Below are 19,697 nucleotides of genomic sequence, written 5' to 3'. Positions count from 1 at the left end.
TTTATCACTGCTGTTCATAGATAACTCATCTTTCTACTTTTTGTTTTGATATTTCTGGCTCACATGACCCAGTCGTACAATTACATTTATCCACAATGGTTTTGATACAGACGAATGTGCTCCATCTTATCATAACATTATGTCTATACATAAAAGGAAATGTCCTGACTGACTGACTGACTCACTCACTCACTCACTCACCAATGCACAGCCAAAACTGTTAAGGAAAGAAACTTGAAATTTGGGGAGGGTGTTGATCTTCTACTGGTAGGCATCATTTACGAAGAGATTTTTCAAAATTCCATCCCTAAGGGGGTGAAACAGTGGACGAAAAGATTTCTGAAAATATGTTGCTATTAAGGTAATTTTGAAGCTAAACTACAAAAATTGGTATTTAGTTTTACATCTACATCTATATCTACATTTATACTCCACAAGCCACCCAACGGTGTGTGGCGGAGGGCACTTTACGTGCCACTGTCATTACCTCCCTTTCCTGTTCCAGTCGCGTATGGTTCGCGGGAAGAACGACTGTCTGAAAGCCTCCGTGCGCGCTCTAATCTCTCTAATTTTACATTCGTGATCTCCTCGGGAGGTATAAGTAGGGGGAAGCAATATATTCGATACCTCATCCAGAAACGCACCCTCTCGAAACCTGGCGAGCAATCTACACCGCGATGCAGAGCGCCTCTCTTGCAGAGTCTGCCACTTGAGTTTATTAAACATCTCCGTAACGCTATCACGGTTACCAAATAACCCTGTGACGAAACGCGCCGCTCTTCTTTGGATCTTCTCTATCTCCTCCGTCAAACCGATCTGGTACGGATCCCACACTGATGAGCAATACTCAAGTATAGGTCGAACGAGTGTTTTGTAAGCCACCTCCTTTGTTGATGGACTACATTTTCTAAGCACTCTCCCAATGAATCTCAACCTGGTACCCGCATTACCAACAATTAATTTTATATGATCATTCCACTTCAAATCGTTCCGCACGCATACTCCCAGATATTTTACGGAAGTAACTGCTACCACTGTTTGTTCCGCTATCATATAATCATACAATAAAGGATCCTTCTTTCTATGTATTCGCAATACATTACGTTTGTCTATGTTAAGGGTCAGTTGCCACTCCCTGCACCAAGTGCCTATCCGCTGCAGATCTTCCTGCATTTCGCTACAATTTTCTAATGCTGCAACTTCTCTGTATACTACAGCATCATCTGCGAAAAGCCGCATGGAACTTCCGACACTATCTGCTAGGTCATTTATATATATTGTGAAAAGCAATGGTCCCATAACACTCCCCTGTGGCACGCCAGAGGTTACTTTAATGTCTGTAGACGTCTCTCCATTGATAACAACATGCTGTGTTCTGTTTGCTAAAAACTCTTCAATCCAGCCACACAGCTGGTCTGATATTCCGTAGGCTCTTACTTTGTTTATCAGGCGACAGTGCGGAACTGTATCGAACACCTTCCGGAAGTCAAGAAAAATAGCATCTACCTGGGAGCCTGTATCTAATATTTTCTGGGTCTCATGAACAAATAAAGCGAGTTGGGTCTCACACGATCGCTGTTTCCGGAATCCATGTTGATTCCTACATAGTAGATTCTGTGTTTCCAAAAACGACATGATACTCCAGCAAAAAACATGTTCTAAAATTCTACAACAGATCGACGTCAGAGATATAGGTCTATAGTTTTGCGCATCTGCTCGACGACCCTTCTTGAAGACTGGGACTACCTGTGCTCTTTTCCAATCATTTGGAACCCTCCGTTCCTCTAGAGACTTGCGGTACACGGCTGTTAGAAGGGGGGCAAGTTCTTTCGCGTACTCTGTGTACAATCGAATTGGTATCCTGTCAGGTCCAGTGGACTTTCCTCTATTGAGTGATTCCAGTTGCTTTTCTATTCCTTGGACACTTATTTCGATGTCAGCCATTTTTTTCGTTTGTGCGAGGATTTAGAGAAGGAACTGCAGTGCGGTCTTCCTCTGTGAAACAGCTTTGGAAAAAGGTGTTTAATATTTCAGCTTTACGCGTGTCATCCTCTGTTTCAATGCCATCATCATCCCGGAGTGTCTGGATATGCTGTTTCAAGCCACTTACTGATTTAACGTAAGACCAGAACTTCCTAGGATTTTCTGTCAAGTCGGTACATAGAATTTTACTTTCGAATTCACTGAACGCTTCACGCATAGCCCTCCTTATGCCAACTTTGACATCGTTTAGCTTCTGTTTGCCTGAGAGGTTTTGGCTGCATTTAAACTTAGAGTGAAGCTCTCTTTGCTTTCGCAGTAGTTTCCTAACTTTGTTGTTGTACCACGGTGGGTTTTTCCCATCCCTCACAGTTTTACTCGGCACGTACCTGTCTAAAACGCATTTTACGATTGCCTTGAACTTTTTTCATAAACACTCAACATTGTCAGTGTCGGAACAGAAATTTTCGTTTTGATCTGTTAGGTAGTCTGAAATCTGCCTTCTATTACTCTTGCTAAACAGATAAACCTTCCTCCCTTTTTTTATATTCCTATTAACTTCCATATTCAGGGATGCTGCAACGGCCTTATGATCACTGATTCCCTGTTCTGCACTTAAAGAGTCGAAAAGTTGGGGTCTGTTTGTTATCAGTAGGTCCAAGATGTTATCTCCACAAGTCGTTTCTCTGTTTAATTGCTCGAGGTAATTTTCGGATAGTGCACTCAGTATAATGTCACTCGATGCTCTGTCCCTACCACCCGTCCTAACCATCTGAGTGTCCCAGTCTATATCTGGTAAATTGAAATCTCCACCTAAGACTATAACATGCTTAGAAAATTTATGTGAAATGTATTCCAAATTTTCTCTCAGTTGTTCTGCCACTAATGCTGCTGAGTTGGGAGGTCGGTAAAAGGAGCCAATTATTAACCTAGCTCGGTTGTTGAGTGTAACCTCCACCCATAATAAATCACAGGAACCATCCACTTCTACTTCACTACAGGATAAACTACTACTAACAGCGACGAACACTCCACCACCGGTTGCATGCAATCTATCCTATCTAAACACCGTCTGTACCTTTGTAAAAATTTCAGCAGAATTTATCTCTGGCTTAAGCCAGCTTTCTGTACCTATAACGATTTCAGCTTCGGTGCTTTCTATCAGCGCTTGAAGTTCTGGTACTTTACCAACGCAGCTTCGACAGTTGACAATTACAATACCGATTGCTGCTTGGTCCCCGCATGTACTGACTTTACCCTGCACCCGTTGAGGCTGTTGCCCTTTCTGTACTTGCCCAAGGCCATCTAACCTAAAAAACCGCCCAGCCCACGCCACACAACCCCTGCTACCCGTGTAGCCGCTTGTTGCGTGTAGTGGACTACTGACCTATCCAGCGGAACCCGAAACCCCACCACCCTGTGGCGCAAGTCGAGGAATCTGCAGCCCACACGGAGGCAGAACCGCCTCAGCCTCTGATTCAGACCCTCCACTCGGCTCTGTACCAAAGGTCCGCAGTCAGTCCTGTCGACAATGCTGCAGATGGTGAGCTCTGCTTTCATCCCGCTAGCGAGACTGGCAGTCTTCACCAAATCAGATAGCCGCCGGAAGCCAGAGAGGATTTCCTCCGATCCATAGCGACACACATCATTGGTGCCGACATGAGCGACCACCTGCAGATGGGTGCACCCTGTACCCTTCATGGCATCCGGAAGGACCCTTTCCACATCTGGAATGACTCCCTCCGGTATGCACACGGAGTGCACATTGGTTTTCTTCCCCTCTCTTGCTGCCATTTCCCTAAGGGGCCCCATTACGCGCCTGACGTTGGAGCTCCCAACTACCAGTAAGCCCACCCTCTGCGACCGCCCGGATCTAGCAGACTGAGGGGCAACCTCTGGAACAGGACAAGCAGCCATGTCAGGCCGAAGATCAGTATCAGCCTGAGACAGAGCCTGAAACCGGTTTGTCAGACAAACTGGAGAGGCCTTCCGTTCAGCCCTCCGGAATGTCTTTCGCCCTCTGCCACACCTTGAGACGACCTCCCACTCTACCACAGGTGAGGGATCAGCCTCAATGCCGGCAGTATCCCGGGCAACCACAGTCGTAGTCCAATCGGGGGATGCGTGTGACGAGCTGGCCGTCCCCAACAAACCCCCATCCGGACCCCCACAGTGATGCCCATTGGCAACAGCCTCAAGCTGTGTGACCGAAGCCAACACTGCCTGAAGCTGGGAGCGAAGGGATGCCAACTCAGCCTGCATCCGAACACAGCAGTTGCAGTCCCTATCCATGCTAAAAACTGTTTTGCAAAGAATGTCTGAACTAATCTACAGAGAGCACAAACAAATCAACAAAATTTAAACGGTTATTAAAATACAAGATTGCCTAGTAAATGCAGTAATGCTGCTACTTGCACACTGCTGACACTGCTCGGCGGCGGAAGGAGACTACGCGAATTTACACTATTCAGGTACTAAAATGCGATGCTACAACTCTCAAATACTATAATACGCCCGAAATTTATGAATTAAACAATGCAAGTACCAAAAACACGCAAAGAAATTAAGAATTTCTTGGTCGGAAAAAAAAAAAAAAAAAAAAAAAAAAAAAAAAAAATGTGGTTCAGGAGTTTAGGAAATTGAATCACTTATTAAAGAATTAATAAAGCATTTTAAAGTTACATTTACTTCTTGGCAAAAAATGTTTCAGTGTTTTTGCAAATTCAGCCCCTAAGTGGGTGAAATAATGGCCGAAAATTTTTAAGAAGATATTTCATTGCATTGCAACATTTTTAAAGCTGAATCAGTGAAAATTGGTACTTGGCTTTTTGTTTCAAAATAAAGAAATATGTGTTAGGAGATGAAAGTTTCTATGAAAATATCACAAGAACTCAAAAGGCAGAATTAACAGTGACTCCAGCTATCACAATCGCTTTTTGGTCAGAAGTAAATTTGGAAAAGGCCATGCATCTATGGCCTAAATTAGCATGAAATGTTTAGAACTCCTTGCAATTTGTAAACAACATAAAAATTTAATTAAAGGAAAACAAAACAAAAAATCTATACAGACCATACAGTCTACACAAGCAAAGGAGCAGGTGCTAAGCTAGTATGTTATATAAATACTTACTCTGTCATAAGCCAAGATCCAATAAATTCTCCATCTTTTTCTGGAACTAGTATTTTTTCAACACATTCCTTTACTGCATTTTCTACTATGCCATCCCTATATGTAAAATAATCTTTGGCGTTATCATGTTCCAGAGCACTATTCTGGCAAATTGCATCACTTTGCACAGCAGAACCTTCTTTTGAATGAGATTTCTTCAGATGTTCTGAAACTGGTAAATAATGTACTGTTATCATATGGCTCATCACATAATGAGCCTTGCAAAGAATCAAGGCATGGTGCATTACATTATTGCTATTACCATTACGAGCAATTTGTTCAGAGTCAAATTATTACATTTAACTGAAGAACCATTGTGAGAAGAAGCAAAATTGGAAGTTTACATCTCGAACATTGTCTTTATAATACACTCATACACAGCACACCATACTAAAGTTTCATACATATGATAACGGAACAAGCAAAATCTAAATTAAGCTAACTGATCAATACCAACAACCAACAGAAATTCACAGCAGTAAACGTTGAAGCTCTAGGTTTCTGAACAGGTTTTCTTCTACTTTGCAAATAGAGAGAGATCAGTTAGGAAAGAAACTTAATTGGCAGGAAGATTAAATACTTTTTACATCAATTTTTGTCTTCTGTACTCTGTGGGCGATTTAAAAAATGTGTACTTTCCTTTTTAAAGGTCTTTAGCTTCTACTACTTTTTCCACTAAAGCCATAGCCCAAAATTTCCAATTTCTTTCTTTTGTAGATCCATTATGATTCAACGTCCTGTCAGCAATGAAATTATTTTACCCACAAGGAGAAAATTTTTCCCTCTGACAGTGAAGTGTTTTCTACATTCAAAGAAAATTTATTTTAGGTAAATGTATTTTAGGTAAATGTATTTTAGGTAAATGCTGACCTCTGTTTTATGGTGACTTATATCCAAATGTTTGAACTTAAAAAGTTAGTAAATACTATGGTTGTCATAACCTGTGCAGTACACTCAAAACAGATTCCACAAATTTATTTAAAGTGGGAATGTGGGGCCTGGTAAAGCCTTGGAAAGAAATTGAATCTCTACATGTATTAATTTCCATAAAGCATGAAAAACATTAGCCATGCCCTTAACCACAAGTATGTGGCAATATCAGTCATTTTCAGCAGCACTAATGACAAGGAACAGCTGAAATTCCTAAAAATGAACAAAGCTGCAGGGTATGATTGAATTACTACCAGATCCTTTGCAGATTTAGTCCCACTTTCAAGCATTATATGGAATTGTGTCCAGTAGTTGTAAGAAAGTACAGGTCGCAGCTGTCTACAAACTGGATGGCAGAAGTGATTCACAAAACTACCACCCAATATCTCCATCATTCACCTGCTGTAGAATCTTATAACATATTCTGAGTTGTATGAGAACAAAGTTTTTCATGACGCCACTGTTGTAAAATACATTCTCAGACTTCTTGCTGCATCCAGGGTGAAACCTCGATCTTTTGACGATATCCACCATCATCATTGTCAGCAACAACCGATTGTCAAAACTGCTGCTGTTGTGGTCTTATAAAGCCCATGGTTTCTAATTGGTCAGTAGTTACATCATGCTGTCAACGTCTGTGCTTGCGACACCATTGCTCCCACCGCAACGCAAACATTGCGATGAATATCTGTGGATTTACTCTGCGTCGAGAGCTCACTTCCACGCATTGCTAAGACTATATCTGCTGTCATGGCTGAAGGTTTTCTCACACATTCTTAATTCTTTAGAATCTTCAATTATACAATTCCTCTATGTGTGATCCCAGTACACAAATTATTTTGTCAAAACAGTATTTTATGTTTGTTTGCGAGGCTGTGCTCAGCAACTGCATGTTTTCCAGCTCACAATTTTTAATATGCTGTTGATATTCTGCATAGCGGTCAGATGCAGTAGGATGGACTGACTGATGTAATTGTTTCTGCATTCACATGGGATGTTGTAAATTCCAGGAATCCTGAAGCTGAGCCTGTCCTTAACAGGGTGTAGCATCTGCTTTATCTTCTTAGCAGGGCAGAAAACAGATCTGATGCCTCATCTTCCCAGGACCCTGCATATTTTTCTGGCTGTAATGCCACAGAAGAGAGGGGATGCAGTCGGTGGCTCATCACTTGAATGTTTAACTTTTCATATTTCCTTTTCTTGGTGAATGCTGACTTGATATCACATGACCCGTAGTCATTCTTCTGGAACTTCAGATGACTGATTTTGGAATTCAAGTAGTCTTCATCAGAAATGGTTTTTGCTGTGTGTACCAGTGCATTTTAAGCCGCTCTCTTCTTTACTGGATGAGGTTCATCAAGCACATGCATATCAATTCCCACCATGCCCGGCCGCCAACTGTGCAGTTTGTACATTCTAACATAAACCGTTCACAAGTTATGATGATTTTATTTTATTTTATATAGTTCAATAATTGTCACCCTGTTACATATGCTACATTTAAATGGAATGCAGTACACACTCAGCTTTAAGAGGTCTTTATCATCGTTAACAGTACAAAGAAGACTTTCTGTTTTAGTTAATAACAGCAAAATACAATGGATGCAATGTTTCTGTATCAGTCTACTGATCTTCCTGGAGTTTATACCAGCACAAGGCAGACAAACAACTCTTGGCATTACTATCTCTTTTTCTCTCTCAGCTCCTTCTGCAGGCATAGTCTATCTTGACTACATGACTGTAATGTCTTTCTAATTTGTTGATCTGAGTATCTATTCCTTTAGAATACTGCTCATAGGTGTTGTTGTTCTTTGGTGATGATCTTATTGTCCAAGAGCATTCCAGCTCTATGGACTCTATTCCCATCAACCATAGATCTCTCTCTCTCTCTCTCTCTCTCTCTCTCTCTCTCCCCCTAATTCTACTTCATTTACTCTGCTTTGAATGATTTGTCTTTCTTGGAACATTAGCCTTGAAATTTTATTTACTCATCTGTTTTAATTTTATTTTGAATTTCATGGAATTATGATGTGAAGCTATCACTAGGACTGGGAGAGTTGTCTTTGTTCAAAGACCAAAGACAGGTTTTCAGTGCATTAGTATTATCCTAAGTGCTTTCTAATACAAACCGAGCTTTTATGTATTGTCTGTTGGCTTCAGTCAAAGGGTCATCAGCCTACATTTGTTTATTGATTTTCCTGATGCTTTTCCAGAGCAAGAGGCTGTTACAGACGAAGATTCACAAAGCGCTCAGACATTAGTATGACAGTTACATATAATCTCAGGCCATGGGCTCGATTTTAGGCCACCACCGGCAATGCCAGCCACTCATACCAGTGAAACGTGAGGAAAATTGTTAAGTACAGAGGATACTTTTACAGCTTCATACTTTGTGGAAATCAACACCTATTTCTTTCGTACACCATTTCTTTTGCATACGTTTCACAGTTTCGTAGTTTATCTATCTACACAATTTACAAGTAGTTTGAACAATTTAGGATGCATTAGTATTTATAGAAAGAAACAATAACTGAAAAAGTGATGCACGTGATTTTCTAAAATATTTCTTCAAATTCAGGTACCTTTTAATCTAATAATAAAAATATGAAGGAAACCAAATTTTTACCAGACATGTACGATATGTTGACCGAAATGCTAATGTATTTACTTTGATGCAGTAATTACACTAACCAGAGTAAAAATTATTATATGTTACATTTTAACTTATAGAATATTAAAAAAGCAAATAAATTTGCAAAAGTAAATAAATAAATAAAATAGTTCAACAGTTTATAGATAAGTGTACCTAAATTTTGAAAAGCACTACTTCAGGAAAATTTTGAATTAAAATTTCAGTCATATTAAAAGGTTTTTATTAATTTCCAGGATTCTGGAAGGCATGACATCAGCGACTGTGTGGTTTACCAAATTATACAATAAATTGCAAAAAACCACCTAAGTTGCATTATTAATTTTCTTTATTGAAGATTAGTTTTGAGCCCTAAGCTCATTATCAAATCATCCACTAAGTTATGCAATACTATCCATTATGACAGCCATATGACTGCTCATTTTAGTTAAACATATCATCATGAAGTTATGCATGACTCAACACATTAGGTGAATGAAGTTCAATCCAGCATCACTTTACACAATGATGTGTTCAATTAAAATGAGCAGTCATGTGGCTGTCATAATGGATAGTATTGCATAGCTTAGTGGATGATTTGATAATGAGCTTAGGGCTGAAAACTAGTCATCAATGAAGAAAATTAATACTGCAATTTCGATTTCTTTGCAAGTTATTGTATAATTTCGTATTAAAATGTGCCTCAGAACACAACTGATGCACGGTCTTCAATCTGCTGCATGTCTTCATCTTCCAGCTTTTTCTAGGAATTCTTTTTTTTCTTGTTGTGCCATTTGTGAATGTAAATTAATTATGTTTATATCAACATATCTCAGCAAAAATAACTGCTAGTTCTTTTTGCTGTACCTAATCAAAACTGACTAAACACAATGTTTGTGTTATATATGTTTTTCATCTACAGCTTTATTTATATTACTAAGTTTACATTTAGGACACTGTGTTTAAAACCTTTATACAATGTCCTAAGTGTAAGCTAAATAGTATAAACAAAAATATGTACATATTATAGACCACATTATATGCCATGCAAAGAATAAAGATGAAATGCATATGACATAAAAATTGTGTTTTATTCAGTTGCGATCAGAATGTTCCAAAGTAACAATTAACAACGTACCACAAAATTATATGCAACGGATGACAGGACTACAAAAATTGAAGAAATTATATTGCCTAGTAGCAGAATTCTACATATCATTATGTGGGGGTATTGCAATGTACTTTCATACCGGTATTCAGTTACTGTTTACTAATTCATCTTCTTTCATAAAAGAAGTAGCAAAACGTAAACAATGTAATAGTGTACATTGCCTGAACCTAACTGAATGACAAACTAGTAGGAAGAGTTAAGGGTGAAAGACAAGCAGTGCCACTGCTGACACAAAAATTTGATCGTCCCTCAAGAACTGATACTTTAGTTCGGAAATACGGAAGCGGCCGATCCCGCCCCTCCGCTTTGACCCATGACGTCACAAATATGGCGGAAATGACCATAAACCACGATTCCAATATGGCGCATATAGAGTCGGTTCGTACACATTATGAGGACGAAAATACATCGAAAAACAAACACACACACTTTCCACAAAAAGCCTAATGACACTAACGGGACAAGCGCGGGAAATGGGGTGTTTTTGGGTGGGGGCAAACTAAATATAAACAAATTTAGACACCCACCAATATACACACACACACAAAAAAGAACGGCATCACAAAACTCCCCAAATACCACTAACCACAATATCATCTCGAATCGGACACTTCCCTTGACCTATATAGCTCAACAGCAGCTCACGATCCCATAAATTAGGATCAAACACTTCCCTTGGCCTATATAGCTCAAAAACATCTCCTAATACCAATATCAACATACACAGCCACACATTGGGATCAAACACTTCCCTTGACCTGCGCACTGTTAATTTTATCCGTCGTATCCATTCCTGAAGAAAAACAACAACCGACTAATTTTACTAAAATTACCACACAATGTACAGTGAACAACACTACATTAACCTTCACACAAAATCATTAACTCACTGAAATGAAGTCCACTGCAAACACAGCCGACACTCGAACAATTCTGGATAATGAGCAAAAGCAAACTGAGCCCATTACACCACACAAACAAAAACCCTGCACATACCACCAGAGAGCACAACAAACCAAAACAGAATGACATCTACAAACACACCACACTCACAAACCAAACTCCGCGCCATCATGACGTCACACACGACAGCACCCTTACGTCACGGGTCAAAGTCAACGCGTGGGATCGGACGCTTCTGTCGACCCCTTTAGTTCTCCTCAGTAGTATGGACTGCTTTGTTTTTTGTTAGTACCCTTGAATTTTCTTTTATTGAATTTCTTGATGTGTGGCATTATTAGTATTTATTGCACACTAATGGACATCTAGATTCACAAAAATCTGTAGTACTTTGGCAGCAAACTTTCAAAGGACATAAACAAAGCACTTCACCAACACAAAAAATCAAGAAGAGCAAAGCTGATCATTTACAGATTCTTTAAACTATCTGTGTTACTAACACAAACAATACATCCCAAACAGAAACACTGCAAGCAAAAATTTTCCAAGTGTTTTGTGGAATGCAAATGGTTTGTAATAATTTAGGTAATGGCAGTGGGAGGGCAGCAAGGAAGCATATATGGCCATGAGTTTAAAATACAGTGGCTATTTGTCATTCTAAACAAAGTAATAAAAAATCAAATTTTCCATCATTAAAAAGTGCCCTGCATCCTTCAACAAATCCTCGAGACAGACACCAAATGGCAATTCATCAACAAGTGGTCACAAAAACCTCAAAAATTTAGAGCATTTAGCTTATTTTATTATTTCAGTTATGAAATTCAATACTAACTGTAAACAATGTTGAATATAAAGGACATAAAAGGATAGAATAAAAAGTAAAGTCAATGGAAGACAGGACATAAAAATAGGCCTACATATACGAGCTACAGGAACTGTAGAGGAAAAAGATGGATGAATGTCAAATCATGTAAGAGAACATCAATGAGCATTTATCAGGGTACTGATGGGAAGAGACTAATAGAAAAATCAGGAAAGTTATCAATAGTGTAACTGAAGCACAAGCACATAAGTAGAGTAGTAAGGTCTTCAATACTAGGCTGCAAAAGCCATACTATTTTACAAGGATAAAATATTTGTCTAGATCTAATACAAAAGAAAAAAAAAACATGCCATTTAAAATTACAAGAAGACTTACACTCAGGAAGCAAAATTCCAGTTCTGCCAACAGATACTTTAAAATTAAAAAGCATAGAATGCATGTTTGACCATTAGATGCTTTCTTATTTAAAACCCAAATAAGACAGGTTTCAGTCACAGACCATCTTCACAGTTCAGGGTTAAAACTGACAGACCAGTAATGCTCTGTTTAGCCTACACATGTTATTTATATGTTTGCCTTTAAAGCCCTGTGTGATGTACGGGAATTCATGCCGTGCTCTACATATTTGACATGACCAGTATTCAAGTTTTAACCCTACTCTGTGAAAATGGCCTGTGACTGAAACCAGTTTACATTGGGTTTTAAATGAAAAAGCAGCTTATGGTCAAACATGCATTTTATGCATCACTTGATACCTTCCAAAAATGTTTCAAAAAATTATTCCTAGCTTTCGGAACTGTTAGTTGCTTCATCAGGCAGGAAAGAGGGATAGGTTTCAGAAGTTTTCTTGGCTGTGGTAGCAACAGATGTGTGGTATAATGTAGAAATATGATGTTTAGTTTAGCTTGGTAGGTGACAATTTGGCTGTAAGGTAATGAAGGCTATGAATCTGAAATTGAAATAAAAGGCTGCAGTAACAGATTGTTCTACAGCATATCCTAATGTCAATGGGCAATAATTAATGCATTTTTCATTGTGAAAATTAAACTTGATTGATAAAATCAGAAAATCTGTATTACATAAAAGACAAATCTCTGATGAGTATTTTGGTTCATATTATGTACAGATATCATATATCAGTAACAAAAATTGCAAGGGGTGGGACTGCACAACTCTCACCCATATCAATACCTACATAACAATGGAGCCCTGTTACATTTGTTCCACTACACCTGTCCATTCCTTTGAATAATACTTACTTTGAGAATTTTGACATACTGCCTGTTAGCTCTCTTTTGGGTTTTTTGTCCAACATTTGTTTTACCTTTTTTTCTGACATTTTGCCTGCATGAATGGCTGGCTTTGTCAAAGCTTTGCTCTTCATTGCTGGCAGTACACAAAGCCACAAAAATGCCTACCACTCGTGGTGGCATCAAGCATCAGCCAAAGAATCTGAGACAGAAGCCTACAGGCAATATGTCAACAAGGGGTCAAGAAAGTCTGGTCCATTTTGAGAATTTTGATGAAGAATTATGTACGTTTTCCTTACCATTGACTGATAACTTCATAGAATTTTCTAAAAGCATACAATTGTTCCTGCTAGCCATATAAACTGCTTCTATGAATGGTCATTTTCTTACAGCATATTAACAAGGTTTGACAAGTATTCAGCTTTCCGGCAGCAAAAAAACTCCACGAGATTCTGTCCTAGAATGCGTAATCACCAGATTAATATGTTTACAGCCAAGTGGATATTATGTGTTTCGTGGTAAACTCTCTTCCCCCCCCCCCCCTCCTTCCCCTCCCCAATCGCCAATGTTTATGAGCCATGTGCCTGACTGCAAACTTCACATAATTTCAACAGCAACTGTAGTATTCATCTCACACAATTCTTAGACACTGCAGAAAAACTACTTGCTGTCATAGTTGCATGTCGGCTGTCATATATTCCTTCGTCAAAAATTTTGAACAACAAAACCTGAGCACCAAGTTATCTGTCTTTGACGCTATAAATAACAAAACAGAAGAAATATGACCAAGTGAAACCAAAGGTGGGAAGGAAGAAAGAATGTTAACATCCCGACAATGAAGGCATTTGAGTCAGGGCTGAGAAGGAATTCAAATCTACCTACATTATTAGGAAACCGAAAGACGTTAAATATATGGTAATTTTCCATCTCACTGTGGTAAGGACGAATTGATAACAGTGAATGTTTAATAACAGACATCAATCTTTAACTTCAGTACTGTTCCACGACTATACGTATGACAGCATAAACAAATAAAGTGGTACAGATGCTACATTTAAGACTGTATATATTGCGCGCGTCAGCTGAGCTGAAATAGTTAATAGCTAACTGAAAGTAAGCATAGAAGTGCTTTTAAACTCACTTTTCCTTGGTATTGACGTTATTGGAGATATAACATCTGTGCCGCTTGAAATTGCTGGCTTTAGATCACCACTTTCTTTATTAGCCCTGTTTTGCTCATTTCCCGTGTCAGGAGACAATGACAGCTTTGCAACTGAATCACTGTCTCCCTGACTACTTGGACTTCTACTTTGGTCAGCATCGTGCTGTATCTGCAGCGTTACACCTCGAAAATCAACATTTGGTCCATCTTCTAATAACTGTTCTTCGTTCATCTCCACGCAAAACCTGACTAACAACAATCATACGTCAAAAGCAGTGATAGTCAACAAACCAACTCCCCACGTCATGATTATATCGTCTGCCGCAAAGAACTTCTGTCACAATCGGCAGATGTGCTAATACTGAACTTGCATCTTGTGACTCGAGGAGGTTGGAATCTAACCAGTTTGTTGGGAGTATGTAAACAAAATGTATCTTCGTATTAAATATGTGAGCTTCCGAAAGGTTGAAAAAACTTTTACTTTTAAAAATCACTGGGAATCTGGGAGACGAGACGATGTATTTCAGAAAGTTTATCGGTTTCATGCTTAACTTTTAATTCTTATTAACGAAGCAGCATCTTGATAACACCGTACCATAAAAGTAACTGTAGGAATTTAGGGTTTTGACGTACATTCGGAGGCAATATTTCGTTGACATTCTTGTATAATGTAATTATATTACCTCTGTAACAACGATAAAGAAGTAAGTTATTATCATGATTTACACTCTCTGGCGTTTGTTACGGAAAACATTATTACTGGTTGAATAGTAGCACAATTAACTGCCTAAATAATTCGTTGTGATGGTTGGTAGTTGTATGTAATACAGTCATTTCTAGGTCTTTGATAACATTAGCGCAAGTCAGTCATGAAAAAGTCAACTTTAATTATAGTATGTTATCTGTTTACTTTTCACTGTGCCACACGACTAATTGATAAAACTATTAACCCACGGTTGCTGAACAGATCAGTTAATAGGACATTCTATACAAAAAATCAGTTACTCCACATTGATTACGAAATACTTATGGAATACCATGGAAATACATCAGCAGTTGGTTTCATCTTTTCTGTGGAAAGTATATTAGCAAACAATGTCGTGCATCTGGAGGCAGTGCAGTTGGATTCTTTCACGGAATCAAAGCTGAGAATACAAGAGGTAAATGTTGAGAATTTGAGTGGAGTATACTGGTTTATAGGTTTCAAGCACCCACTGTTGAATCGTCAGTCAGTTCGCGTTAAAACGAGCGCAGTACTTGCACGATGCCTTCGCCCGTTACCAGCCTACATAAATCAAGAAGAAGCGCAGTTAGTTGTATTGCATGCTAGCCATTATTTTTATAGTGCTTACTGCACTGATCAACAGGTTACAGTTGTTAAACTTCCCAGTTTCAATGTAGAAAGTTATTCAATTATTCAGCCAACAAAAAAATATTTAAACACCATTTCGTATGGGCCTTACAGAGGCATCTCAGCATTCAATACAAGTGACATGCGGATTCATTTTGAGTCCAATGCGGCACTTTTAACTGTAAAAAGTCTCAAACGTGTTATAAAAATATCTCCTTGGGGTAACATTGCTGTAGCAGAGAGAATCAGATTACAGAACACTGGAGCTGCCTTAAAAGGGCCGTTCTCCAGATACGTTTATATGATGCACCATGGAATGTCTGATACAGCTAGTGCTAACAACATTACACCAGTTCTGCCGAAGAGTGCAAACAATATTTATTACATTGATGACCTTGGGAATATTTCAACTTCTCATGTTCTAAACACAGAAGATTCAATTAATCTCACATTAGAGTTTAGATATCCACTACTTGGTGGCTGGAATATTAGTTTAATAATTGGCTATGATGTACCAGCTAGTGAATATGTCTTCCACATTGAAGATGACTATGTCTTACATATGCCTCTCATTAATAATTTATATGAAGGTATGTTTATAGAAACTTTGGAAACTGTGGTAATAATTCCTGAAGGTGCAGTAGGTGGAGAATTAGTTATTCCATTCCCTGTTGACAGGAAAGATACAAGCAAATATTATATGCTACTGGACACTGTAGGAAGGACTGCTGTAAGCTTCCATATAAACAATTTGGTTGACAAACATATTCAATGTTTCCAAGTGCATTACCATGTACCAAAAACAGTGTTGATTTACAAACCAGTGCTATTAATTGTTCTGATATTTATATTGATTGTTCTGCTCTGGACCATAAAAAATTACGAAATATTGTCAGATTTTGTTTCAGTGAATTACTGGAATTGAATGCCTGGAAGAGATGCAACGTCTGAAGACAGCAGCTGTAAAAATGGAAACGAAATAAAATGAATTTATAGCCATCATTTACCCAAAGCATAAACATGTTTTACTAGTGTATTATACAGGCTGTTATCTAAATCCAGTCTTTCATATGTTTGCTGTGAAATGTAAGATACATTATTAATTAATGATTGGCAGTATTCAGTTTCATTGCTAGTAAAATTGCTTTTAATTCTTGAATATATTATATTACACTTTCTAAGCATTTACATGTGCCAAATGATTACTTTTGTTTCTGTAACATCTATTTGTTGTTTGCCACTCCAAAATTGAGCATCAATTCAGGTGTTAAAATTTTTCCTGGAAACTTATTTTTACTTCTAATTCACATCTGTATTCTGTGTGCCACAGTTTGTGAATAGTACACAGTATACAAGTACAATTTTTTGTTACTCCTATTCATTTCGTAGAGCGTGCATGGAAAGATAAGTTAGTAAGTATCAGTAACATAATATTCTCCCCAAAAGATCTCCCACAAAACCCAAAGAAATTTTGTACCATATATTTAGGTTGCCAGTGAGGCCAAAGTTAATGTCTAGACACTTAACGATAATACAGAGAGTGAAACTGACGGTAGGAAAGCCAAAGCAGAAGTGCCGAGCTCTGTCTTCAAACATTTCTTTACAAAGTAAGATTCAGGAGTACCACTCCAGTTTAATTGTCGTGCCACTGCTAAGATGAATTACATAGCTATCATCAATGCCCATGGCGTGACTCTTCAAGCTTTCCCAGCAAATGTGTTGTAAATAGTCTTCACGTCTTTTTGGCAAACCCATGAAGACTATTTACAATGCCCATGGATTTCAGGAACACTTGAAACTGCAATAATTGTACTAAATGCTGAGGCCTCATTGAATCACTCTCAGATTCTATACAGGATTTTGCAGTTGGTTTTAACTTCCCTTTCACCCATAACTTATCACAGATTCCTCGAACAGAAACTGTACCTAATGCCTGATGAAAGTACTGATAACATCTGCCTGCAGAAAGATTAGTAGAAGTGGTCAACAAGACTACTATCCATTATCACTGTTGTAGAATTTAGAACGTAATTGGAACTCAGATATAATATAGTTATTGAACAGAACGACGTCCTCCATGACAGTGAGTGTAGATTTCAAAAATACTGGTCACGTGAAACCCAACTTACGATTATTTTACATGACATCCTGAAAACCATGAATCAAGACAGTCAGTCAATGCAGTATTTCCTTACCTCCAAAAAGCAACATTTCTTAATGAAAGTGTGCTCATATGAAGAACCATATTAAGTTTGTGGCTAGGTTGAGGATTTTTTGAGAGGGAGGATACAGAATGTTATCTTCACTGGAGAGTCATTGACAAAAGTGGAAAGAACTTGAGATCCCAGGGAAGTGCATTGGAACACTTGCTGTTAATGCTACAAATTAATGATGTGGACGTCAATAGTAGCCGCACACATTTTGAAAACTATGGACTAGTTATAATGAATACTATCTGAGTAAAGCTGCAAAAATACACTGTGTTCAAAACTAGAGCAACAAACAGAAATTTTGCAACAAAATGGTGTAAACTGGTGATAGTAAAGTAGAAACAATGTAAAGAACACAGAACATAAACATCTGCAATATGCATAATGGTAGACAAAGATGTTCTTCATTCTTTCCAACTTAACAGATTTGCACATGCATTCCAGCAACTGGTTAATGTGCTCAGCATGGTGTGTTACCGTGTCTGGCTGCAGTACAGGCCTGAAAATGAGAGAGCATGCTGTGAGTAATGTCATCAGTCTCATGTTGAGGTAATAATGCCCATTCTTCCTGCAGATCTGCTTGCAAGTCTTGGAGAGTGGTTGGTGGATGCTGTTGTGATGCAACCTGTCTCCCTAGTGCAGCCCAGACATGTTCTACGGGATTCAATTAGAGAGTGAGCAGGCCACACCATGCGTGCAGTATCTCCCATCTCCAAGAAAATGTCAACCACTCGTACTCTATGAGGTTGAGCATTATTGTCCATCAAGATGAAGTCTGGTCTCCACATCACTTTGCAACAATCACTTGAGGTCTTGTCGTGATACCTGACAGCAGTTAAACCTTGCTGATTCACCCATACAATTTCATGAAGAGGTGTTTGAGTGATCAACATAATCCCTGCCCACACCATTAAGGATCCTCCTCGATATCAGTCTCTTTCCACAATGTTTTTATTCTGAAATTGTGTTCCCTCCAGATGCAAATGCATTGAGAATCACTGTCCAGATCAAATAGGGACTCATGTGCGACAAGAACAGTGGCTCACTGTTCTACCATCCAGGTGGCATGTTGATGACTCCGATCTAGATGTTCCCTTATTTCAAATCGCATAAGAGGTACACATACAGAAGGTCTCCAACAATAAAGGCTACTATGCTGAAGCCTTCTGTACGCTGTTTGCCTTGATACAACCCATCCAATGGATGCTTCAAGTTCAGATGCCAGTTGCCCACCCACCCACCCACACTTACACACACACACACGCATAACCACTCTGTCCGATTGCAGCGGCCGGACTATCCACAGCATCTGTGGGTGATGGGTGATGAGAGTGGGGAGATTGCTGGAGTGGTGAGGGGTAGCAGCGTAGGGGGAGTGGTGAAAGTCTGTTGCTGCTGTTGTATATGCAGGGACTTGGTGGGGACAGGGGAGGGCTGCTAGATGCAGTCGGGAAGTTTCAAGGGGGAGGGGCAAGCAAGAAGTGGGGAGCACTACACAGCCTTCTATTCCACCAACGCACTCACCAGTCTTTTTCTGCACCTCCTCTTCTCCCCATTCCCATCCCCCCCCCCCCCCCCCCCCTTCCAGTGTCCTTATGTACCTAACAGCCTCACCCTGTCCCCACCATGTTCCTGCATGCTACTAAAAGCAGCCCTTCACCTTCCTCCACCCTTACCCTGCTCTCTCTCCCCCTCCCCTCCCTGCATTCCTCTTTACCCCCTCCAATCACATATTGCTTCTCCCGTCAGCACAGTCTGGCCTCAGTGGCCAGAGACACTGGCCATATGTGTGTGTTGTGCTTGTGGGAATGCGTGTGTTTTCTACTATAGAAAAAGCCATTTTGGCCAAAAGCTTAAATGTGGAGCAGTGTTTTTCTTGAGCCTGTCTGCGACTCGAATTCTCCTCTGTGTGGTGAGAAGCAATCTATCCTTTTCATAATTTTGTTGAAAAACTATATGAAAGGTCTTAGGGGCCAGTTTAATAGAGGAATCTGAGAAATAATATTGCCCTCTATGTATCATTCCCACAGAGAATACGGAGGCAAGATTACACTACTTGCAATGCATACACAGGTATTTAAGCAGTCATTCATCACATGTTCCTGATGTGAATGGAGCAAAA

The 19,697-nt window shown here is 39.2% G+C and overlaps 1 protein-coding gene across 2 annotated transcripts in view; it reads right to left on the bottom strand.

The window, feature by feature from the left end:
* Positions 1-14,318, bottom strand: part of LOC124606660 (tumor protein p63-regulated gene 1-like protein) — a 112,796-nt gene extending 98,478 nt beyond the window's left edge. For both annotated transcript variants that reach the window (XM_047138665.1, XM_047138666.1), the window contains exons 1-2: positions 13,994-14,318; positions 5,111-5,321 (exon numbers count right to left, since the gene is read on the bottom strand). In XM_047138665.1, coding sequence (XP_046994621.1) covers positions 5,111-5,321; positions 13,994-14,246 — 464 coding nt within the window. In that variant the 5' untranslated portion in view covers positions 14,247-14,318. The remainder of the gene's footprint in view (positions 1-5,110; positions 5,322-13,993) is intronic.
* Positions 14,319-19,697: the final 5,379 nt, after the last annotated feature.

This window comes from Schistocerca americana, chromosome 3 (assembly GCF_021461395.2).
Source record: "Schistocerca americana isolate TAMUIC-IGC-003095 chromosome 3, iqSchAmer2.1, whole genome shotgun sequence".
Classification (NCBI taxonomy): Eukaryota; Metazoa; Arthropoda; class Insecta; order Orthoptera; family Acrididae; genus Schistocerca; species Schistocerca americana.
The sequence above is the reverse complement of the archived record's forward strand: the minus strand, read 5'-3'. Positions and strand labels throughout refer to the sequence as shown.